This window comes from Struthio camelus, chromosome 3, assembly GCF_040807025.1.
Source record: "Struthio camelus isolate bStrCam1 chromosome 3, bStrCam1.hap1, whole genome shotgun sequence".
Classification (NCBI taxonomy): Eukaryota; Metazoa; Chordata; class Aves; order Struthioniformes; family Struthionidae; genus Struthio; species Struthio camelus.
Genome location: NC_090944.1, coordinates 14,236,835 through 14,261,721, shown reverse-complemented (window position 1 = coordinate 14,261,721; position 24,887 = coordinate 14,236,835). Strand labels below are relative to the sequence as shown.

Here is a 24,887-nt window from a genome sequence, read left to right as displayed (position 1 = left end):
TTTTTGCGCACAGACCTTGAGCCCAACTCAGCCAGGCTGCGAGCTGCCCTGCGGTACCGCCGCAGCCAGAAGAGGAGACGGCAGGTGATTTTTTTGCAGAGATGCAAGAGCAGAACGCAGCCTCTCTGCTCCCACGCTCAGCAGGCTCGGCACCGTCCGCCAGGCAGCCCTCCCATCGCGTATAAACAAACCCCTGACGCGCAAAGGCGCAAGCCAGCGTCTACAGAGCTGCGGGATCCAGCTGGAAGGGGCGAGTTTTCTGAGGATGGCTCCGCTGCCTGAAACTTGTTTGCGAGGCCTCGGGAAAGGGCTCTCCCGTCTCGTGTGAAAACTAAGGCAAAGTTTGGTCCCTCCCCTTCGGAGAGGGCCAGGCAGCGGGTCTGCCCAGGAGAGAAACAGCCTGCAGCGGCAGCAGGCGGCTCGCGTTGCGGAGGGGCTCCGGGACACCCTGCACAAGGTACGGTAGGCGCTGGGTACTGAAAGAGGGGGGAAAAAGCACCGAGAGGCGGCTGGGAAGAGCGGGGGGAGGAGCGACGGTGCTGCCAGGAGCATTTGAGAGAGCTCTCTGAACTGGCTTTGTGTACAGCCTCCTGCTCAGCTTTCTGGCTCTCTCCTTCCTCGGTTGCAGCTCCTGCTCCCGTAGCCTGTCCCAAACGCGGCCTTACACCCTGCCCAAGGATTTGCAGCCCTCCTCTTGCTCTCTCTGAGCCCCCGGGTGTCCCTCCGGGGCAGAGGGATTCCCTCCAGCGGGGCTGCGGGGGGAGAAGGCGACGTGGTCCTACGCTGCTGCGTGCACAGCGCGCGTTAAGGGAGAAGGCAAATTAGTTTTCCTGGGGGAAAACTAATCTCAGCCCGGACTCTCCTCGGAGGCGCACAGCGAAAGGACGGGAAGCAGCAGTCACAGGCTGCAGCAAGGGAAATTGAGACTAGATGGAAGGGAAACAAAAACAAAACGCAAAGTCGATTAAACCCCGGGACAGGGTTGTAGAGTCTCCGTTGTTAAGATAGTCAAAACTCAGACAAGGGGCTGAGCAACCCAGCCGAACTTTGATGTTAGCCCTGCTTCGAGCAGGGGTTGGACTAGATGACTTCCGGAGGCACTTTCCAACCTAAATTATTCCACGAGTCTATGAGAGGAACAGCGCAGGAGGCTTTGGCCAGGCAGCCAGCACGAGAGTCTTCTCACCTAAACCAGCACAGATGCCTACACTGATGCCCTCCCATGGGCTGCTGGCAGAGCAAAGTGCTTTTAGGACATCGTTCCCCTGGTAGGCTTTAAGCACCATGAGCTCAGACTACGTGGCAGGCTCGAACATTAGTCAGATGAACCCACCACAAGAATGAGCCTGTACTTTACCCCTGTGACACAAGCATTTAAGTCATTCCTGGAACCACAGGTGTCAGCTTTCTAGAGGAAAGGGAAGAGGCTACTCTGGGCAGAAACTAAGAGAAACAATGCCATATGGAATTGCATTTGTCTACCCTGTTGACATGGTTTACAACAGCTGGGAAGCTCTTGTCGCTTACTGCTGAGGATACACTGGAGTAAACTGGAGATGCTCGAACCTCCTTATCTGCCTGTGTTTACTCGTTGATCTCCACTTTTCTCCACTGGATTGAAGCTGAACATTTTTTCCTCCTCAAAATCAGCTAATATTAGTGGTGGGTGGGTGGGTGGGGGGGCACTGCTGCTGGTGGAGTCATACTTGTAGAGAAGGGAGAAGGGACTTTCCTGCTGTGGAAGGTACACTTGGAGGACAGCTGGATTTAATTTTTGGATCTGTGAGAGTCCAGGCACGTCACTCAGGCCTAGATTTACAGGGACGTACGTGCTGTAGTGACACGTTTTTGGCTTGTTGATGGAATTAACAGAGGTGCCCAAGCTTCCCTAATAGCATCAGGAGAAGTGGTCTTAAAAAACAGAAACCACAAGGCAGCATTACATATGTTCCTGCCCCTAGGAAATACTATATGTATGCCTTCAGCTCTATGGTGAATCACATTTGGAAATGCCATAAACATTTGCTGTCCATCGCGCTCTGTACCAAGCAGTTCCCCCATGCCTTAACAGTGCACCAAACCCAAGTGCTCCTTTCATCTGATGTCCCCATGTCCTTAACTGACGAAGGTGCCAAATCAAGCAGAGAAAGTACTTGAAAGTACTTGGAGCTCAGCGCTCAAAAGGAGGATGGCAGCACCTCCATTGGTGGCATCTGTGCACCGCAACACAGCCAGACTCAGCAGGTGCAAGAGGGGTAATATTTCATTTGTGAACACTGCTGTGATCAGTGGGTGGAAAAGGCACCGTAACACAGCTGGAGAGCGAGGTGCAGGGGGCTTGATGAGTGAAGCGAGAGGAGAATCACCCCATCCTCCTCCTCAACACTAGAGGGCCTGGTGGCAGCTTAACAGAACTGTCCTGAATATCAGTGGTACCTACATGTTGGACCAGCACACCTGAAACACTGAGAATAGCTGCTCTTAATCTAATCTCAGTTCCTCATCTTTAAAACGGGGACATAAGGTACTTTCCCAGATTACGGTGCATCTGTGGTCGCAGGGATGTTACCAAAAGAATTATTCAGGTAGGCATTGTCTCTTCGCTAACCCATGCCAAGTGCTTTGAAGCTGTCAGGCTGATGTAGCCTTTAACATATGAGATCTCGTTTACTGGAAAAAGTACCTTACAATAGCACATTTGCATTTCAGCCAGCGTCTCTGCTATTTAGACCCTGCAATACAAAAGCCTTCAAACAAAATTTGAGGGACACTTCCTTTCACATTCCCACTCTCGCATTCCCCAGACTCGCAGCCCTGCCGACCCAGTCCTTCCTCTTTGGCAGGCTTCAAAGAAAGTACAGGCCAAATTCAGAAAAACAAAACAAAACAAGAAGAAGAAAACAGGCACTGGTAAAACCTCCATTGCCACTGCCCACTTTTAAAGCGAGAGTTTGCAAGTGCTGCCAAGGAACTGCTGGCAATTTGCGTTCGTTCACAGGTGCTTTGTTTTAAGGTATGTCACGTAGCTCAGCTCTGTGTTTCCTTCCTCCTTCAACAGACACAATCCCAATTAAGAGCTGCATCACGCACAGGAGCGCAGCAGTTCCAGTGCTTTTTGCACTGTCCAAAAAACAAACAAAAAAAAAACCCAAAACACCTTTGAGAGACCTCAGCAGAGGTGTCAGAGATCAAGTTTTGTCCACCTCTGCAGATCACACAAGGGCACATAGCCCTGACACCAATGTCATCTTTCTAGACCAGTAACTTGCCATGCACTTCAGAGGTACCGCAGAGCTTGGCAATAGCAGAATAGCTAATATACTTCAAAAGGCCCTGGAAATAAGCATGCAGCAAAAATAATCACAGTAATCGCCCAGGACCTGATCCTGCCATTCCTACGTGGAGAAAACTGCTGTTAAAACTCACAGCAGCTCTGGAGATGAGAAGTCTGCAAGGTCTGGCACAAAAAAGCGTGAGGCCGGATTCTCAGCTCGCGTCACTTAGCACAGATCCACTGAAGTCAGTGCTGGTTTATATTGGCTTTGGATCTAAGCCCTTGGAATTAAGAAAAGGAGAAAAAAAAAAAAGCCTTTGTGTATATTTAAGGGCATTGAAAGGCTGTCCCGGCTGCCTTCCGGCTTTTCTCTGCCCTTTCCCACCTGCTGCTGCTCAGTCTCCCTTGAGACTTCCCGTGGGCGTGGGCAGGGCTTTGCCTTGGATGAAGCTGCTGGACCAGCTGCAAAGCGGGGTTGTGACGGGAAGAAATGCCCTCTCGTGGATCACGCACAATTGGAAATACCTTCCCTTACAGGGGAAGAAAACGTGCATTACAGGAATATGCATCAATGGAGCGCATGGTCGTTTCCGTGTACTTTCACTTTGTGACTCCACGCCTGCCTGTAGCTGTAGGAACTGGCTGATGATAAACACGGTACATCAGCGCAGTCAAGTAAATTCAAATTCACAAATTAAAGACAAAAACATTAACATACTGAAAACAAGGAAACTATACGCTGATCTGCCTGATGACCTATGAATACCGAGTAGCCAAAACATGGGTGTGCTGCTATTAGATGCAACTTGCATTTTCATACCTAGAAGATGCTCTGTTTATGATCTTTAAACTGGGCCCAGGTCTTATACTAGGCAGATGCATTCCTACATATTAGCTATTAAAAATTTAACAGCTCAACACTCGTCTCAATTATACCTCATCTACTGTACAACCAGCAGAAGAGCAGACTTCCTGACTTAAGATACCCACACACACACATATATATATATACACATGTAAAGTATAGCCTTTTAAAATCACTTTTAATGCACTTTTTAAAAAGTACATAAGAATTTTATTTCTGAGCCAGCAGATCAGAGAGCAGGAGTGTTGAATACTATTATCCCACAGCCTAGTTTTTGTAGGGAAAGCCATTAGCCATCATTTCCTCCAATTAAATTTAACTGGCTACAGTTCTGTAGAGCCTTTCCTGCTATATAAGACATCAGAGACGCACAAACAAACCACGTAAAGTTGTATCAGGGCAAACAGAACAGGCAAATGATTAAATACCACTGAGGTTAACGGCTTTCCCACACCTTTACGCCATCCCTCTGCGATGCAAGGAGCCTTTAGGACGACAGCTCTTCCTAGCGAACCCCTGGCGCCGGCGGCAGCCCCCGTCCAGTGCGGCGCCCGCCCCCCGTGCTCCCAAATACGATGTCTCCGGCTCCCGAGATACCTGCGAGAGCGTAACCGGGGCCGTCAGTCCAGGCGCTGGCTCCTGGCGCCCGCAGTTCCCTGCTCCCGGAGGGAGAACGTTTTGGCAGCAATAAGGGTTACCGCGTCCTCCGAAATATTCGTGGTTTTCTCCTTCCGTCCGCCTTCCAGGTTTGAGGCCCGAGATTTCCCTTTTTATCATGTCTTTGGAGGATGCATGCACCCGACAGCGACAGCTTAGCAACTGAGTAGTAGTGAAATGCAACACGCAGGCTCTTATGCAATGGTGCATGTCACTGTACTGTTACTTTAAATTCCTCCAAAGAGTGAAGTATGATGAGTGTGCTATTTTAATCACATCTGACTTGCATACCTTCTAAATTTCCCAAGAAACGATGACATTCTGGATGAAAGCTGGAAAGGTGTTTACGAAAAGTCGTGCTTCAGGTATGAAATGTTTTTTTTCAATTTTTTTTTTTTTTTTGTAAACCATAAGCAAAGTGTTTCACTCAGAAAAATATATTTTCAAGATGTTAAGGATGATGTTTTACTAAAAAAAAAAAATAAATTCAAGTATAAACAGGAGTAGTACAAATGATAACTAACATCATTTGTGGGTTCCCCCACTTCTCTCTTGCCTCTCTCTCTTTTTTTTTTTTTTTTTTTTTAATACTTAATGCTTTGCTTAATAGCATTTGGCTTATTATACTGGTAAGAATTCCAGCAATTAGCTGCTTTTAGAAGAAACTGCCAAAATATTTGAGGTCAGTTTCTGGTCCTAATTCAATAATCCAGCAATCACATCAACACCCTTCTTGTTTAGAAAAGCCACACTCATGCACCCAGACTTTTGGCTCTGGTGGGAGCTGCAGCCCAGTGCTTTGGACCCAAAACAGACAGCCAGGGCTTCTGGACCTCCTCTACTAATCTGACCACCAATTCCTTTTGTAGTTGTGGCTAGAGGCAAAGAAAGCATTTCTAGGGGGGAAAAAAAATTCTAAGTACATAGCCAAAGTACATAGTATATTTTTTAATGTCCTTTTACCTCTTTAACAACTTGTAACTACAAAACTACCTACTCCCCCCCCCCAAAAAAAAAAAGAACCTCAAGAAACCTCTCTATAAGATGGTAAACAGAGCCTGATGGAGTATTTAGAAACCACAAGAAATTTTCAGAGAAACTGCATCATAAGATACATAAATATTTCTTTAACAAGGTAAAAGCATGTTTACTTTTGCTTTTCTGCTCTTTTTCCAAAGGGGAATAAAGTTCCCAGTGGTCCTAGAGGGCCTTACGCTCCACTCAAGTACTGATTTTTATTCAGCTTGTGAGCTAAATGCAGAAGTTAATAATAGACATGTAGTTACGATTAGGACAGCTTTCACTCCTAGTCTTTACAGTATCTGGCAACTTCATTAAGGATCTGCTACGTAAATGAGTGCCTAATTGTCTGCTGGAGCACCAGAACACCAAAGATAGTGAATGTTGAAAGTCACACTTCCAGCTTGCAAGGTCTTATGCAAATTACGTTTGTATTTTCTTTCAATTCTGTTTCTGGCTAAGACTTTTTACAGTTCCAGTTCCTCCCTATCAAAATACCTCCAGGACAAGCTTGGAGGTCAGCCAGGCCTTTGGGGATACACAACAACTGCCACACAGCTAAGCAGCCTCCCCCCACCCCCCTTTTTTCTTTATTTTTAAAAAAAGCGCTGCTTTCTATATTAAAGTCCTAAAGAAAAGAAAAACACACCCCACCAGTCAACAGATAATACTCTTCCCTGGTGCACATAGGAAGCCCACAGATATTACACCACGTTCTAGCGCATTTGTGAAAGCCAGAGAAGCGTGCAGATATCTGAGCACTGTTCCAACTCTGTACTTTGCCTCCGTGTTCATCGCTAAGAGCCCAAACAACCCCCACATTTTGCTATTTACACTTTCCTCTAAACCAGAAGAAAGTCATGCTAAAAGGAGATACTCCGGTTACTTTCTGCACACCAGCTAAATGAGGAACTGGTAGCTAAAGATGGGGTAAAGCAGTGTCAGGAAAGGGAGTTCTTAGAAAAGAAACGGCGAAGTTGCCAAACACCACAGCAATAGCATTTGGTCCTGAAACAGCTACTCCAAGCGGCTGTCCAAGTTTACAACTCCTTTTAGCATCTATTATTAGCAGCCAACCACTTAAAATGACAGCATCCAGCTTGGCCCTTTCACGCCATCAGAGCACGTTCACTTTATTTGTGGGATTTAAGCATTATAAAACCAGGTATCTCAAAGCGATCATTGTAGTTTGCATAAAATGTAGTTTTATGCCTGCAGACGAACGTTTCCCAACTCTTAGCAATCCCTTCCAATACGAGAAGGTGGCCGATCTTTAAAAGTAGGAGCACAGAAATACCTCCCTTTACTAAAAATGAATGCATTTCCTCCCTGCTCTCCTTTCAGGTTCAATACGGGGACTTAAAGTATTTAATGGAGTCATTGTTGTGGTTTTACCATTAAATGTTTCTTCCTGAGCATATCTTGCGCGGTAAAGTAGAAAAATTAACAGTCATAAGAGCCGAGGGAGGAATCGAGGCTGGGGCTGGTACAGACGCGACTGCTCTTGGCTCTCTTCACCCATCATCGGCATCTCTGCGCAGGCCGGTCTGTGCATTCACGCTACCATTATGGAGAAGACCAAGACAAGGGCTAGGTCAGCATTACAACACCGCAAAGTCACTCCTGACCTCCAACCGTGGCATGCACAGCCCGTGAAATGACAACAGCCCAAGTACGCGTGTACGAGGCCAAGCAAGCTTCTCCTTGGCCGAGGTCCACTGAGACGTTTTGGCGTTACCTGATACAGCGCCCTGTGCGGCCACCTGAGGAGGAACCTGGCAAGCCCCGCGGACGCACATCGCCCTTCCTCATCAGAGGCAGATGAGCTACCGATGATGCCGCCAACGGAGAGCTCGAGCGCTGAGCACCGTGGCAGCATGAGCTCCCCGGGGCAACCTAGCGCCGTGCGGTAGCTGTTACAGGAGCAGGAAAGACACGTGCTGGTCGAAGGGGACGTACTGGGACCTGATCACCGCAGAGCCAGCGCCCGACAGCAACCGTTTTGCTACCGATTTGCGAAGCTCAGAGGCAAAACGCTGCCGGAGGAGGGACAAGAGACAACAGAGACATGCAGCGGGGAGAGAGTTCGCCCTGGTTTATTGCCGGGAGGTAGCGGGGAGCCTCCCGAGCGGCTCGGGCCGGGCCGGAGAGCGTCGCAGCGCCTGGCGGGTGGCGGCGGAGGTCCGGGCGAGCGGGTGACGGCGGCAGGGTCTAGGCGGCCAGGTCGAAGTCGTCGCGCTCCTGGTTGTAGTCGAGCACCTTGCGGCGGAGGCGGGAGGCGTCGGTCCAGGTGACGAAGTCCTCCATGGCGCGGGTGACCAGGAGGGCGGGGTCGGTGACCACCTCGGGCCCCACGCGCACGTGGCCCTGCTCCACGAAGGCCACGGCGTCGCGCAGGCTCTGCGCCATGCGCAGCTTGAGCAGCAGGCAGGGCAGGCGGCGGCGGCAGAAGGCGGCGGCCGAGACGCGCTCGCAGACGGCCAGCGAGCGCCGGGAGCTCACCAGCCCCATGGCGTAGAGCTTCTCCAGCAGCGCGGCGGCGCAGCGGGCGCGGAAAGCGCCGCCCGCCGGGCCCAGGTCGCGGAGGCGGCGCGCCAGGGCGCGCACGGCGCGGCTCAGCGCCTTGTAGCGCGCGTAGTCCTCCCGCCGCGCCACGCGGTAGCGCCGCAGCGCCCGCACCTCCGCCAAGCTGCCCGCCGCCGCCTCCCAGCTCACCAGCTCCAGCCGCTTCAGCAGCTTCTGCTCGTGGTACTTGAGCTTCCGCACCATGATGATGATGATGATGATGGTGATGAGGCCGCCGCCGCGCCGCTTCGCCGCGCCTCTTCCGGCGCAGGAGGAGGAGGAGGAGGAGGAGGAAGAGGAGGTGGTGCCGCCGCCGCGCTGCGCTCCGCCCCAAGCCCAGCCCAGCCTGCACGGCCCGAGGGCCGTTCCCGCGGCAAGCAGCCCTGCCCGCCGCCCGCGCTGCCGGCGGGGCCGAGGGATGCGGCTCATGCCGCCGCCGCCGCCCCTGGCACCGCAGGCAAGGTATCGCCCGCGGCCAGGCGCGCGGCTTGCGCGGTCGGGGTCGGCGCTGCTGCTTGGCGGTGCCGCACGTGGGCCGGGCCGGCGGACGGCAGAGGCGCCTAGGGTCGCGGGGGTCCTGGGGGAGCGCCAGGCTGCCGGGCCACGGCGCGTCTCGTGCCACCCCAGCTGGGTTTTAGGATCCAGCCTTGGGCCAGGCTGCCGCACCGCCCCGGCAGCGTTGTTAGGAAACGAAGCAATGGCAGAGAAAACCCGGAGTGAGTCGCAGGGGCCGCTTTTACCTCTTCTGGCTGCTCTGGCAAGCAGCTTCTTCACCTTCCTCTTCAGAGAATAACCGCTTCTCTGTGCCCTCGGCTCATCCCCGGGCGAGACTGCTGCGTCTGGGGCGCTTTAGAAGCGTGACTCCAAGGTGTGTGTCGGGGATCGTTAGTCCTTTCCGCCAGCCTCTTCTGCTCTTCTCGCCAGTGATCGAGTCCTGGTTTCCTTGTGCCTCTCGGAAGAACGGCTGCAGAATATTTTTATCTTCTGCGTGCGATCCTTCTCCACCAGATGTGTGTACCAGTTCTGTTTGCCAAGGAGTTGCCAAGGCTTCCCTCTCTGCCATTCATATGAGGAGCAGCTTTAGTTCATAGCCTGGGTGGGAGGGAACTGTCTTCACATCTGAAACCCGCTGCTCTCTCGGGATTATGCTTCCCTGTTTGTGTCCGCGAAGTGAGACGACTGCCGCCGCGCACCACAGCAACACGACCCCCTCAGTGCCACCGCTGGATGCAGATGTTTCCTCCCTGTTGATTCCATCCTAAGCCAGCCAGAGCCCAGAGGTGGAAAGATCTATAACTTTTTATTAAAATAAGTGCATTTAAAACTCCCAAAGGGCCCCAGGGTCTGAAGTTCTCTTTTTTGTACGGACAAAAGGATTCTAAATACAGGCAATTTTTATCTGCTGAGTGATGCACGCTTGAAAACATAACTCCTTACACAATTGTGTCCTGGCAGGACAGGCCCTGTTAATGCTGCAGAGTCATCTCAGAGACGGACTGAAGGAAACCTCCAGCTGGAACTCGGAGAGAATGAAGTGGGTTGAGTGTCATCACTTGAATTTGAATTTTTCCAGGGTACTGAGACCAAAAGCATTTCTGTTTGGTGCAGTTTCAAGAGCAATGTGCTGTCTGAGCCTCAGGACTAAGGGCCCCTCTGCTCTGAGGAAATTCTTTCATAGAGCAAGTAAGATTGGATGACTCGAGCTTTCAGATCTCTGTTTCTCATAAACCTGGTTATCACTCAACATTGATTTTCCTAGTCCTAGACCTTTAGGGCACTGCATTTTCTTTCAGCGTAGATGATCTAATTACAAATGTCAAAAAGGACACTGAAGTCTCCTGATTTGCTTTGTGTTTTTCCCCAGGTTTGTCAGTTAAGGTGCCAAAAGAAATGGGGACCAGCAACACTGAGAAGTTTTATAGGATCCCTGAAGGAAAAGGACCACACTCCGTTGGATGTACAGACCTGATGACTGAAAACGCCACTGAGGTAAAGCAGTCAATTCTTCCTCCTTTTGATTTAAGTCACAACACTGGATTGACAACGTTTTGTAGTTTTACAGATGAAATAAACAGGCGACCTCCTTTGTTTGCAGAGGCACTACAAGATTCATGCTTACGCAGCTAAGCATGCTTTCTCTCCTCTCCATCCCAAAGCAGGACGTGTCTTGGGCACAGTTCAGGAAATAGCGTGTCTCCAGGAACTGACTGAGAGCCTGCCAACCTGACTCAGGGCAGAGGCATGCCGTGGACCAGTCTGGCTATTTAACAGTTCAGGTTATCACATTCTGATGCCCAGGAACATACCGTGACTTGGTTAAATTTACAAGCGTCGATGTAGCATGAAAGTTACTTCCTCCCTCCCCTAATATTCCTGGCCTTCCGATTTCCCTAGGCAAGATACCACAGAGAAACTATGTCCTCTTGGGACCCAGGGGGTTGCCCACGGCTACTGCAGAGCTCCCTTCTTCATTTGGTTCCCAGGGAGACTCTGCACCCAGTAAAAGAGCAGGATGTTAATTCTGCTATTGGGTAGGGCCATAATGGAGAAGCACCATGATAAGAAGATGAGAAAAGTAAGAGCTAACTAATGAGCTTGCTTATGGGTTTCCTTTTAAAATTCTCTTGCTTCTTCATTTTCCTATGAGAACACTCCTGCATTTGCACTGTGGTTTTCCTCTTCAGGCTAGCTAGGTATAGCAGGATTTGTGATCGGTTTGTAGTGGTTATTCATATGTTTTTCCTCTACTCTACTGTGCTTACTTTGTATGAACGCAAAGAAATGATTAGTCTCTCTCTGAAATCGGGCCATAGGTTTTATTACATAAGAAATCCTCATAATTGCAGTTCTGTAGCGGATACATGATGAAGCTCTTTCCCTTGCTGGTAAACAGCTAGTCACTTGAGGAAATTCAGAGGGACTATTCTGGGATCAAGACAGTATAAGTAGCAGCATGGATAAAGTTTTTATGTTTTCTTCCGTAAGGGTGTTTGTGTCAAAGGCTGATTTAAATTTGTTAATGGAAACAACGTTCATTAAACAAGCTTGTAGTACACGTTGTTTATGAGACTGATAAATTAGTATTCAAAGAACCTGACTTTATTCCAAAGCTTATTTTAAGTAATGTTCTTTTTGACCTTCTTGCCTTGTTTGCAGTTTTAGAGTTACCTTGTTTAAAAAAAAAAAAAAACAAAAAAGAGCCAGAAAGTGAATTCTAATAGTATGTTGCAAATTCCCTTGCAAACCAGGAAGTAAGAATGCAAATTACACACACTTCATTTTCTGGGAGATCTCCTTTCTGCTCTGCACATTGGTACATTGCTGTGGCCCATGTAGAAAAACTACTGGCAAGGGGGAATGGAGAGTCCACTTGATTGTGGAACGCTTGCTGGGTTTACAAGAAGATTTGGAATTTGGACAGTAAGAAGAGATTGAAAACCACGATAGGAAATGGAGATAGATTAAAAAAAAAAAACAGGTAAAAAAATTGTATTTAGAGAGATGGAGCACTGCAGACCTGTAAACATCTTGACAAGAAGAGGCTGGAGGCAAAAGAATGCATTTCACTGCTTTGCTGTGCAACTGTCAAAATGCTTTACTGACAATAGAAATATCCTTTTGCTTAGTTTAGACAGGAACACTCTGACCATGAATTTATTCCATGTCCACAGGAGTTGAGACCATGCCTCTGACTCTGTCCACACCTTCTCTGCTGGACCACACTTCCCAGAAACTAGTCTGCAAGTAAAACTTGTCTTGCTGTCTAGCAGGTTTAGTTATTTTTTCTCCTGCTTAGCAAGCTGAATTGCTTCAGTAAGGGCTCCATGAGACCCACTGATGCAAAGAAAGCGATGAGTGCTTACAGCTGGAAGGTTGAAGGAGACACCATCACTCCTTCTGGAGGCAGTAGGCCATTAAATGGACTGAACTGTGTCATCAGATGTAAGGGAGGTATAGTGCGGAAGACAAAGGAAAAGATTCAGCGAGATGGAGAAAGAAATAGAGCAAAGAGGTTGTGAACGTTTGTAATTAATAAATCAATTACATGGAGAGTTTTGAATTAGCCATAGGCTAACCTAGAAGAAGCCATGTGCATCTCTACCTGGATGCCAACAATCATACTACTTTAGCTCACTGCAGGCACAAAAAGATAGTGACATAGGGTTGGCATCAAAGCCTGTATTGGATAAAAATTTTCTCACAAGATTCTCTTACATCTTGAACTGTCATTCTTACATCTTAAGCCTTTGTCACAGATGTCTTTGTCTTCCTTTTTGTCAGCAATATATACAAAAAACAATTTTTTTTTAAATCCAGGGAAGCTTCTTGCGCCTGTATTATCCATCCTGCGATGCTACAGATAATGAAGAGGCACCATGGATTCCAGATAAGGAATATTATCACGGACTTTCTGACTTCCTTAATATGTACCGAGTTGTGGGAGAAAGGCTTTTCCAATACTATGTTGGTATGACTGGTTTATGTTTTTATTGACTAGTGAGAGGGTATGAGCTGTAGGCAGGTTAGTTGCCTCACTGCTGTAGGGGCAGTATGTTGTTGCTGCAGGACTACAAGGCATTTTTTCCTGAAGCAGCCTGTGTGTTTGGGAAGGGTTTGTGTAGCAAGGCTCAACACTGAATGTGACTGAGCTCCTCAGCCAGACCAGCAGTCCCTGACTGCTACAAATGTCAGGGTCTGGGAGATTTCCTGTAGTCAGAGTGTGGATCAGTGGCAGGATCCACTGTGGCAGGATTTAAATCCCACAGAGAAATTTGCAAATGTACAAAGGTCATACAGATAATAAACTCTGAATTCAATCAGCAAGACTCAGGATGCCTAAAAATCCTTGAAAATCTGTTCTCTTAGCGTTTGAAAGATACATAGGCCTTGTGCTCGGCTCTGGACTGGATGAGGAGGAAAAGGAAAAGTGTCTTCTGCCAAGTAAAAAGTATTCATAGAACTAGATCCTCATTTGTCTTCTGCATTTTAAGATGTAGTAACTTATTCTTCAGGTGACCTCTTTGAGATCAGTGGCACCGCTGTGGTGAGAGAAACTCTTAGGATGCCTCCCCAAGAAACTAGTGCTTTTTCTCATGTAGGTAGTAATGACATGCTTTTATTTTTATCTAGGTTCGGTAACCTGTCCTGCAAAATCAAACGCTGCTTTCAAGTCTGGGGAAAAATACCCACTCCTCGTTTTTTCCCATGGACTCGGAGCTTTTAGGTAATTCTGCAGTTTCTCAACAAACTATTTTTGTTGTCTATGAAGATCACACCTTCCAAGAATGGTACTGAACAGCTTTTCAGTAGAGGGGGTTAGATTCCCATACACTCGAAACAGCTTTTGAAAGCAGGCTGCTAAGTATCAGTACGCCTCCTCTGCAGTCAGTGCCAGTAAATGGAAGCAGAGGCACTGGTTTACTCATTTCTGTTTCTCATTTATATTTTAGGGATGGAAGTATTTACTGTGAAGATTAGCTAGTTAATATTTGGACAGGTCTTTAAAGATGCAAAACGTCAATGTGCTGCTTTTTTAATCATTAACATACTTCTTCTAAACTTGTACTGAGAAAGTAACAAGGTACTGTGGAACTTTGAGGACACTTAGGTGACTTGCATACAAAAGCATGCTCTACTGGCTGACAAAATAAAACAAGAAATACCGAATGACAGCTAGCACATATGTGGCTTAGTCAATGTTTAAGGAGCCATGTAAAAATAACTATGTTGTGTGTTTATAACCAGAGTGTGGTTTTGATTGCAGGACTATCTATTCTGCTATTTGCATTGAGATGGCTTCTCAGGGTTTTATAGTAGCTGCTGTGGAGCACAGGTGTGTATGCTGCATACTTTTGAGTTTTAATGGAAACAGACTTCCTCATATTGTTCTACTGCTATGATTTCATCTTGTTAGAAACTGTCAGCAAGTCTCAGATCTTCTGTTTAAAAAATACTTGGTTTGACTAAAGAGGGTTGATTTTTCTCAACAGTGGCCTTAATTAACGAGGCAGAATATTACTTCTTGTAAAGTAAAACTTACTTTTTTTTTTTAAAAAATGCAAAACTAATATATCCTTCAAACTCCCCTGGGTTCCTGTAGCTCAAATCTTAGCTAAGCAACGGGAAATGAATGTGAAGTCCCTGACTGAAAAGACCCGTGGTAGATATCGTTTGTCATTCTTAAAGCGTACTATTTTCCTCTCTCTCTTATTATTAGAACCTGGAGGATAGTGTGTGGGACTTTTGGTGGGGTTCCTTCCCTATTTAGAATGTCTTGCCTACAACAGTTGTAACTGCAGTAGCACTAAACTGGGAGCTTGCATTTCTTGAGATAAGGATAAAACGTCGAATGACTCCTCCCAAACTAAGTGGAACATATCTTCAGAAATAACCTTTTTCTGTATTACAGAGATGAATCAGCTTCAGCAACATATTATTGTAAAAGAAAGTCTGTGTCTGAGCCACAGGAAGAGTCTACATCGAACATGGAGAAGGAGTGGATCTACTACAGGAAACTAAAGTCTGGAGAAGAAGAACGTTCTTTGCGTCACAAACAGGTACTCATCATAGATCTGTCCTCTAGGAAGTGAGGCAGGAACGGTACATATTTAGGACTGATGAAAGCTAGGACACTCGCTCCTTTTGCTAGGTCTGCAATTCTTCTGTCAGCACAGCTGTGGTTCAAAAGCATTGTTGGGTATGATTCGTAATGGATGAAGATGCAGTGGCAAAAGCCCTGAGTGCAGGTGGAGTTGTTACTTATTTTGCTTACGGAAAGGGATGTTGGCCAAATAGAAAGTTGAATTTGGGGAGGATGAAGTAGCTTGTTTGTGGGAATACTATAATATTTGGGCAGGGAGGTTCTTCCATGTACCGGGAGAACTCTATATTGAAGCCAAATACTTCTTTAACCTGACTCAGCAGATATATAAAAACGCACATGAGTCCTGTAGTTCCGAAAACGTGAAAGCCAACAACAGCTTTATTCGTAGCATAAACTGCTTCCTCAGTGAAGCTCTCCCATGAAGTTGCATTGTCACGCTTAGTCAGTTCTGGCTGTTTCTTTGTGTGTTCACACTTTTGTTGCCTGGCCCAATTTGTAAGCGACATGGAGTTGAATTCAAATGTTGTGTGTGGCTTTGGGCTTGCTTTAGCTTTTATTCTGTTTACTGTTGCATAGCAGGATGAATCACTTCTGCTCTAAGGGGAATGACTGCTTCGTCATCTTCAATACACTTTAACCCAGTTTATAGCAATGTAAACAAATGCAGACTCGCTGATTATAAGCAGCATCCGTACTAGACATGATATGGCTATACTGACAAGCTTTTCCAAGCAGAGACTTGCCCTTTGAAATATGGGAGTATTTTTTTTCCACCCAGTGCAAGCCCAGCAAAAGCCAGGGGAGCGTTCCTGTTTATCTCACTGAGCCATACAGACACCAGTACAAGTGACCTTTCCTGTGTGCGTGCAACATCCTAGTTATGAGCCTAAATACATAATGTTCAAGCTTGTAAATAGCCTACAGAAGCTGTTGCCTGGAAATTTTACTGGGGAAAGTGAAGAGTTTCACTTCTGAGAGATTTACTTGAACTTCAGTGACGCACAGACATTTTGCTGGCTGTCTAAACCTTGTGAATCACCCAGAGCACTGCTGTTCTTTGATTCTTTTTGATGCTTTTCTTTTTATTAAAATCTCAAAATCAGCACCACTGCTTATACTGAACATTTAAAACCAGTATTTGCAACAGCTTTACTGCAGTTTTCAAGAATGCATATGTACATAGAACAGTAAGGGCTCTGAGACAGGGTCTTATTTTGGGTTTATCCACCGCAAAGACAAGTTTCAAAGCTATCACGCAGAAAGGGCAAGTGGTGTAATGATGTTTGCTCATCGAAGCGAGCACAAGGGGGAGCCGCAAGTCAGCTTTCCTTGACTATGTGTAATTCGTACCTTTGCACACCCCCACAACCTCTCAGTGACAGGATGGAGGAGTTGAAGGTCTTTGGCATATGTCATGGATAGAAATGCCTCCTTTTGTAGGAGATCAGCTTAAGCTCTTTGACCACCAAAAGTCAGATTTGCTGTTTGTCAAAACTTGACAGAGTTCCGTTATATATATCAAGGCTACGTTTCAATGTAGTACTTACATATGTATCTGTCACTTAGGGGAAAAAAAAAAAAAATCAGACTAATCTTGTGTCCAAAAGACCTGCAAGTTTAGCAGCTGTCTGGCAATTCCACTGCTTTGTCCTGTCTTCTCTCCCTCTCTAGGTGCAACAAAGAGCACAGGAGTGTATCAAAGCCCTGAATGTAATTCTTGAAATTAATTCAGGAGAGGAAGTAATGAATGTACTTAATTCAAACTTTGACTGGAATCTCCTAAAGGTGAGTGAAAGACAGTGACTTCATTTTGTTAAAAGTTTAATAATGTTTCTGATTTCCCTCTTCCATTTCTAAACTGGTTCCTGTATACTGTTCTGAAGATCACATTTATAAACATATTTTCAGGTCACCTCAAGCTGGATAGATAGATTGGTAAGAGCTGGAATCAAACTCTTCCTACTTCAGTAGGATCTGGTGTCTAAAAAATTATTCCACAAAGAAAAGGTTGGGAAAGAAAGTCTCTTATAGCGTCTGGATTTTTTTTTTTTTTTTAAACAGGATTCTGTTGATACTAGCAGAATAGCTGTGATGGGACACTCTTTTGGTGGTGCTACAGTTATAGAAAGTCTCAGCAAAGAAATTAGATTCAGGTAAGTATGTAAAACAAAGGCAAGGGACATTTGGCCCTTGAGAGGTTGGGGGCGGAGGGGAAAGGGCCCTACCTAAGATCCCCTCAACCACTACTTAGCTCTTGAAGAGAAGTTTTGTTTGCCTTGTGCCATTTTCTCAAGTCATGTTTCTTTGAACTCAGGGAACTGGAACATAGCTGTATCATGTTTTACCATGATACTGTGTGACCCTGCGGAAGCTCCACTGCCCAGCTGCAGCTAGCAGAGGAGACCAGCAAATGAAATGATTGGCTACTACTCTTCCCCCAGATTAGAAACCATTTTGAAAAAAAACACCCCATCTTCCTGTTTAGTGTCCTAGATACACAGTTTCTCTTTCCCACCTTTACTGCAAATCAAAGCTTCCACACAAAGCTTTCCACCTCTGTGACAATATCCAGAACTTCTTTTATTTTTGACAGGTGTGGCATTGCGCTGGATGCTTGGATGCTTCCCGTAGGTGATGACATTTACCAAAACAGTGTTCAACAACCATTGCTTTTTATCAACTCTGAAAAATTCCAGTGGGCTGATAACATCTTAAAGATGAAGAAGCTTGGCTCCAATGACACAAACAAGAAAATGATCACTATCAAGTAAGTCTCAGGAATCCATCCTTTCCCTAGTTGGGGACAAATCTTTGCATGTAAAACCTGCTCTCTTGGAGCTATTCAAGCAAGTAGTTGCATATACCCGCACAGAAGGAATGCAGTCACAGCTATCTTGAGGCCCAGGCTTTCACTGCAGGTTTAAATTAGATGATAATATGTCTCCAATAGTAGAGACAGAGACCTATCCCTGAGCAGCCAGTCACCCTAAGTTTAGGATACTCCAAGGTGCATACCCCTGCCCTGGGGCACAAGTTTCACTCTGAGCCTCATTCATAATCTCTGAACACTTTAAATAAACTTGGGGTGCAGTTGTGCACTCAACTAGTAAAAGCACAGCTTACGGGGAACGGACTCCCATATAATTCACCTATACTCACAACAGAGAGGCAACTTGATGATCTTGAAGTTTTGCCAAGCCTACTCTTTTATCACTACTGCAGTTCCAGTGACTTACAGCAGCAGGTACAAAACTGTCCTCTCTTCTGTGGCTAGGACAGTTTATTGCTAATCTTGCATACTCCTGTTCCTGAAATTAACCTGCTTTATTTTATGCCTATTATTTTCTAGCAGATAAGATGTGTGACTGACTGTCTTTGAAGAAAACTTTGCAACTGCTGTCATCTTTTAATTGGAAGATTCTGTTCTTAGGAGGCTGTTAACCATTTTCTATTCACAGGGGGTCAGTACATCAGAGCTTTCCTGACTTTACCTTTGTGAGTGGAGAATTTGTTGGAAGATTTTTCAAATTAAAAGGAGAAATAGATCCAAATGAAGCTATTGATATTAGCAATCATGCTTCATTAGCCTTCTTGCAGAGACATCTGCGTAAGTATCTATGTTTAAGTATGAAGTAACTCAGTGCTCAATTACTGTGAGACTTTTATATATATAATCATTCTGTTTAGAACAGGATTGAAAACTCACAGAAGAGTTTAAGAACCACCACCCGATTCATAGTCTTGTTCTAGAGGTTCGTTAGAGTTACTTCTTTAATCTCAGTTACACAGAAGAGGAACATTTGAGTTTTAGTATATTTGCTTTGAGTTTTAGTATATTTGCTTTGACATGCAAGAACTGGAGCGTCAGTTTTCCTGCGTAAAACATAATGCTCCCATACTTTGCTGAGTTGTATCATTTATAAAGATGAAATAAAAATCAGATTATAGGATTACTGAAGGCTTTTTTTTAGGTGCATCTTTATAAAAATTTGACTCCTTAACTCATTTTAGTTTTTTTCCTCCCATATTTTGTAGGTCTTAAGAAAGATTTCAGTAAGTGGGATTCTCTTGTGGATGGCATAGGACCCAATGTTATTCCTGGCACCAATATTGATTTGTCTCCAGCTCAACTTGAATAACTAATACAAAAAAGTTGGTAAGTACTATGGACATCATGACACTAATGCTGGCCAGGTATTACTCAGATATAGGATAGCATTCATGACACTAATGCTGGCCAGGTATTACTCAGATATAGGATAGCATTCATGACACTAATGCTGGCCAGGTATTACTCAGATATAGGATAGCATTGGTCACCTACACAGCTTTTGGAGTGTGGAACAAAAAAAAAAAAAAAAGAAAGATAATGCATCAGGCTACACTGTCATCAAAATGTAAAAAGCTTTTTAATGCAGATGAGTTAATGGAATTCTTTGAAACACTGTAACAGGATAACTTCTGCTTTTTAGCAAGCTGGAAAAAAAGTCATTTCAGATGGTAACTTAAACATTCCTTCTGGTTTTGACTTAAAACCAAACTTACAAAGGTAGGCCTAGCATCAAGAAATTCAACTAAAGCCAAGCTTCAAGTCAGTTTGCATCCAGCAAGCCATTTTTGCAGTTCAGTAGCAAATGAAAGAGACTTTCTTCAAACTACCTGAAGTATTTCAGCTATGGTCTGGCAACAACTGCGATTACGAGGAGGTTTTTGTTCCTTCTAGCTAGACATCTGCCAGTGGAAGCTCTCCAAAACTGCCATCACAGAAGTCACAATGAAAGCCAGAGGATCCAGTTTAAATTGAGAGAAGGGAATTTCTTTTCTGACATACAACTTTTCATACAAACTTACTCCACCTCCATTTCCAAGATCTGTGTTTACTGCCATACTCAAGAGTGTTTCCCTTCCAAAAGCTGCTAGAAGTGCACTTCCTGTTGAAACTACCATAATTCCCTTCAGGCAAAGCTTTAAGCAGAGCACTCCTTGTAAATCTCTCTGTTGTCAGCAATATTACTGTCGGTAGTAGTAATGGAAGAGACGTGCCTCCCTTCTACTGTTCCCATTAGAAAGGGGTATGTGATGCCCCAGCAGATTGCTTGACCACCCTGATGTTATCATACTTCACATCCTTATCCCAGATAAGGTATTACCATTGCTGTCTGCATCTATGTGAATTAGCAGGAGTTGGCTCTGCTGATAGTTAAAGCAAGGCTCTGATTCTTGGCATGAGATTCTTTGAAGTTACCAAGATGAAGAATGACTGCTAACTGAATTAGCCTTGCTAAAGGGGGACTACTAACTGTAGCCTGTTTGCTTCAGAATAAGGTTACAGACAAAACTAGAACTGGAACAAGCAATACAGTTAACAAATTAATGTAATGAAATATTTATATAACCTGTGATCTTAACATGAAACTACAACAACATCTAAGGTCTGTTTTTCAGAATTTAGTTTCCTAATTAAACTCTTTTCAGCTCACCACTGTGTCTTGTCTATTAAGAGAATGAAAATTTGCATGCGTCTCTTACGGAGTAAGCAGTAGCAGCTGATCTGTGATACTAAGGAAGACTATCACGTCAGAGACATGGAATTCTCAAGTCTGTAGCTCTCCAAGAGGCTGAAGAGCCTATACCATGCAGTAACATGGAACAGGACTACCCCACAAATAAAAATCTCTTTTCAACATGTGAGGAGAAGAAGAGAACAAAAGGTATGAAAGGCTGCAGCTGTTTAAGAAGAGGTCTCTACCACACTGTATGCATGCAGCAGAACTGTTTTTACCAGTTCTGCTTCCCATTTACAGGAAAGGTTTTAGTTAGCACACTTAAGGACATTATGTGGCGTTTAAAAGGAGCCAGTACAACTGACACTGCTCTAGGGGACTGCTTAGGGTCAAAACAGAACTGGTAACCATAGCTACAACTAACTGTAGTACAGCCAAAGAAATTCTGCATGCACACAGCCTGGGGACATATGCCTATGGAAAGAGAGAGAGTCATTAACTAAAAAAAAAAAAAAAAAAAAAAAAAAAAGCTCAGCATACTCCAGCACAAGCTTTATTCTAGCTTCTTCCATTGCTTAGTGGGAGCACCAAACCAAAATAACTATTTTGGACTTCAAACCAAAATACTATTTTTCAAACCAAAACTAGATTTTGTCTCTTCCAAGAGACAAAAAACCCAAAATACCCTCAGCTTAAAAAAAAAAAAAACAAAACTATCTTACCACAACAACTTTTCAGAAAGTGAACATCAGAAAGCAGTATTGTGCAACACAGTAGCCTATACAGTAGCTCACAAGAAACCTTTGTTCAAGGAAAGCCCACTAACAGCTCAATACAAGTTCATGCACACAAACATTCAGTAAGAAAAGCCAGTCAAAGGCTGCATATTCTTAGTTAAGTAAAGAGAGGACAGCTTTGTTAAGATGCCAAGCTGACAACAAAACGGTCTACCAACAAGCACTGTGCTTTGACAGAGAAGTATGGTAGTGACAGGCATTTGTTCAATTACATAAGAGAAACATTCAGAATGTTGCTATTTGCTTATAGTCTTGTTCTCTCAAAAGTACATTTTCAGAGGAATGTTTGTGTACATGGGTACTTGTTCAGCATCGTGGTGGACAAGTAATGTCACCCAGTTTCAGGAATGCTGGAGGACACAAGGATCTTCAGCTAAATCTGAACTGCAGCCAGTTTGCTTTTCTAGAAGGAATAAAAAAGATTACACATTTCTAGAAGCTTATGCAAATGCATTAATATCTAAAAAACATAGCTCTACAAACCTTCAGACTTACCTACGTATAAAGACTACCTTTCTGAAAAGTTATTGTATAATGAAAAACTATTCCAAGACAGTTTAAATAATCAAATGCCCAAGCAGATTAAGTGAGCACTGTTCCCAGACACCAGTTCCGAGTTAAGCCATTCCATCCCTCAGCAGGCTTAACATGAGCCATTGCAGGAGTTTTTTTTGCATTCTGTGGACTGAATATGTTATGTTTAAACTGTCTTTACAGTCAATGGGCCAGGTGTTCAGCAAAATTCAATTCTGTGCATTATGGGTACGTGACTTTGGCTTAAATTTAGTAGGAAAAACTTGCTGAGAGGGTGCATAAGGTAAAAAAAATACATGGAATATGTAAGAGCATACAGAGGTCGGTTTTAGACAACAGTAGTCAGCATCAAGAAGAAAAAGTATGGAAGTGGTATAGAACCCACAAAACATACGTTTGAAACGGAAACAGACAGCTATAAACCAGACAGCTCTTAACACAGCTGTATGTAAATACAGTTACCAATTCAGTCACTGAAAATGCAAGTGGTACTTACATAAGGTAAGTACATAATTACATAAGGTTAATTTAGTCTCCTTCAGGCAAACACTGGTCAAATACAGGAACAAGTTGCCCAGAGAGGTTGTGGAGTCTCCAGCCTTGGAGATATTCAAAACCTGACTGGACATGGCTCTGAGCAACCTGGTGTAGCTGACCCTGCTTGGGGTGGCGGGTTAGACAAATGATCCCTTCCAACTTCAACTACTCTGTGGTTCTACGCGTTATATGAATAGCGCGCAACCAAAAAAAGCCTCTACTGACTTCTCTGGTACACAAAATAGATACTTGGGTTCTTCAGTAACATTCCAAAGTTCCAAGTAGCATTGAAGATTTACATGCGCTATTCACAAACTATCTTTGCAACAATTAAGATGGTGTTACTTCAGTTTTAGAGTCAGAGACCAGGACCCACTAAAGGATTTGGGCATTCGAGTCCAAAACTGCAATCTTTAACATTTCTGTCCAGCAGTCAGTCATCCTGCCTCAGAAATGCGTGTGGAGGGGGGGAAGCATGGTGGTAGCCCATGCCCAAAGCCCTACAAGAACCTATACTCTGAGCATACCTCCCCAGCTTGTCCACAGGGCTCAATCCACTAGGCTGAACAAATACATGTTAAACCAATTTCTACTCAAGACACAGTAGTAGTTTTCATTGCCTATAATCACTGTTAAGCTGTGACAGTATACGAACTAAAGTCACTAAAAGAATTACAGACACAGTATTAGATTAAATAAAATACAGCAAAGGCATTTCAAATGAGTTTCCTAGAATATATACTGGAAAATTAGAAAGCATCCAAAGATAGAGTACACAAACCCTTTGGTAGACCGAAAGTAGTCTTACCTTGAAGCACTGACTCCTCTCGTAAGGACTCCAAGTTATCTGTTGCATGGGCAACTGCCTAAACAAAGGGGGATTCTGTTAGGAAGTGCAGGCACAATTGCCAAAATAGTTTTCCATTGATGCATTTCTTTCAATACTACACTAACTTGTTACATCAGCACTGCTGGACTCCTACTCAGCCCTGTTTTCCTCCTATAACTCACTACAAGTGCCTTTTCCCTTTTTTGCTTCCAGGCAAAAGTTATATACAAACAATGAACTGGAAATGCATTCTGCTATCATCTTCAGTAACATTGCTGATCAACTGGTTTTAGATTCTAGACAAGAATTCTTCATTGGTTTTGTGCTTCATGAACAACACTGTTCAAAACCTCATTCTCTTTTCTATTCCAAGTAATTAGGAAGTATTTTTCAAAATGGACCAGTTACATACTCTGCTAGCGTGATTTGTGAGACTCCATACATCTCCAGCATTATTCTAAAATTCTTGACTAAAAGTAGCCTTCCAGTAACATTTCTTCATCCAAGCACTGTTCACTACACTACACCCAGACTGAATTCACTATCGTTAGTCCAAATGGCTAAAAATTTTATCGGCTTACATAAATCTTTTAGAGCACAAAAAACAACGTGATCACTTAACTGCTTTGCCTTTCTATTCTCACGGCAACACAATCACAGCTAAACTTAGAAGGCCATTTTTAAAAGTCTGTGCTTTTTCCCTTCCCCCTCTTACTCCCCAGTTTTCAGCTACTACAACCAGCATACCTCAGATGATCTGCAAGCCCAGTCAGGAATACCATTCCACACATTCTCAGGATCCACAGTCTCCTCACTGCCACTGGACAGATTCAAAACCTGTACAGACAGAGCCAACTCGTATCTAGCACTAGTGTGGAACCTGAAAATACACTCCGTAAACGTACACTCTACAAAACACGGTAGTAGGCAAAATACAGCTGAGGATTCATTAGCTTAGAGAAAGCTTTGAACTCCGATCTTCCAAGGAAGAACAGATGTGTAAGAATTAACTGTTAGCAAAGCTGAATATCACTACCAAACCTGATCCACAGAATCGCCAAATTTAAGTATTTCACATGCAGTTCCTGCTAAAGCACCCCAGCTCACGGCTCTCTTGAGACTGAAAGGATCCTAACCCAAGCACCTTGGGAGACAAAGGCTAGAAAACACCTACAAAACCAGAGCCAGCAGGAAACTTGTTTGCAGGTTCATTTGATGCCTAACTTGGGCATTAGCACCGACACTCATCTATTGAACGTAGCTAGAGCTAGCTTTGGATACTCGAGGAACTCTACTAGCCAAAAAGTTGGCTTCTAATCTCAGACATTCAATCTTCAAAAAAGTTACTTCTGTGAAATGATCGTTTGGATTTGCAACCTTAAATTAAAACATATATATATATATATAAAATGTATAAAAATATACATATCACATATACACACACACTCTCTCTCTATATATATATAAAATTAGTAGGTGCCTGAACTGAAGAGAACTGAACTTTATTTCTCATTTACCTATTTATCTCACAGCTTGGGGAAAAAAGGCACCCCATTATATTACAATTAGTATTAAAGTTAACTCCCTCCAGTCACCTTGAAGCACACTTGCTCATTCAATAAGACATTTTTCACTGAACTTGTGTATTATTAATAAAAGTTACACTAAAATTTAAGTTTCTTCCTGAATTTCTATTGCTCT

The 24,887-nt window shown here is 44.4% G+C and overlaps 3 protein-coding genes across 23 annotated transcripts in view; 1 reads left to right on the top strand and 2 right to left on the bottom strand.

Annotated features, from left to right (window-relative positions):
• The window catches only part of TDRD6 (tudor domain containing 6), a 34,928-nt gene that overhangs the window by 2,376 nt on the left and 7,665 nt on the right, over positions 1-24,887 (bottom strand). For 2 of the 3 annotated variants that reach the window (XM_068937000.1, XM_068937002.1), the window contains 3 exons: positions 23,934-24,023; positions 23,166-23,223; positions 19,371-21,689 (listed from right to left, as the gene is read on the bottom strand). In XM_068937000.1, coding sequence (XP_068793101.1) covers positions 21,628-21,689; positions 23,166-23,223; positions 23,934-24,023 — 210 coding nt within the window. In that variant the 3' untranslated portion in view covers positions 19,371-21,627. Of the gene's footprint in view, positions 1-19,370; positions 21,690-23,165; positions 23,224-23,933; positions 24,024-24,887 lie in introns of those variants that run through there. The other variant, XM_068937001.1, reaches the window with a different exon arrangement.
• On the top strand, positions 61-24,874 carry PLA2G7 (phospholipase A2 group VII). 19 transcript variants are annotated; one of them, XM_009667948.2, is made up of 13 exons: positions 82-457; positions 5,105-5,161; positions 10,246-10,370; positions 12,699-12,849; positions 13,512-13,605; positions 14,146-14,214; positions 14,791-14,938; positions 16,657-16,770; positions 17,047-17,138; positions 17,579-17,752; positions 18,444-18,592; positions 19,021-19,141; positions 19,709-24,874. In XM_009667948.2, the coding sequence occupies exons 2-12, from the start codon at positions 5,110-5,112 to the stop codon at positions 19,122-19,124; spliced, it is 1,272 nt and encodes a 423-aa protein (XP_009666243.2). In that variant the 5' UTR covers positions 82-457; positions 5,105-5,109; the 3' UTR covers positions 19,125-19,141; positions 19,709-24,874. The 19 variants fall into 19 exon arrangements, 13 of the variants coding, with proteins under 13 accessions (XP_009666244.2, XP_009666243.2, XP_068793105.1 ...); XR_011139970.1 differs by having other exon boundaries at positions 196-457; positions 19,021-19,226; positions 19,274-24,874; XM_068937004.1 differs by having other exon boundaries at positions 196-457; positions 19,713-24,874.
• On the bottom strand, positions 5,260-8,810 carry IMP3 (IMP U3 small nucleolar ribonucleoprotein 3). Its single transcript, XM_068937011.1, has one exon. The coding sequence runs from the start codon at positions 8,808-8,810 to the stop codon at positions 8,028-8,030; it is 783 nt and encodes a 260-aa protein (XP_068793112.1). The 3' UTR covers positions 5,260-8,027.

What these genes read in the sequence shown, in the direction of transcription:
- PLA2G7 (XM_009667946.2), top strand. Translation starts at nt 9,851, where the DNA reads ATGCTGCAGAGTCATCTCAGAGACGGACTGAAGGAAACCTCCAGCTGG. An exon ending in GAAATTCTTTCATAGAGCAA is followed by an intron (nt 10,065 to 10,245) that starts GTAAGATTGGAT and finishes GTTTTTCCCCAG; the next exon opens with GTTTGTCAGTTAAGGTGCCA. An exon ending in TTGACTGGAATCTCCTAAAG is followed by an intron (nt 16,771 to 17,046) that starts GTGAGTGAAAGA and finishes TTTTTTAAACAG; the next exon opens with GATTCTGTTGATACTAGCAG.
- IMP3 (XM_068937011.1), bottom strand. Translation starts at nt 8,810, where the DNA reads ATGAGCCGCATCCCTCGGCCCCGCCGGCAGCGCGGGCGGCGGGCAGGG.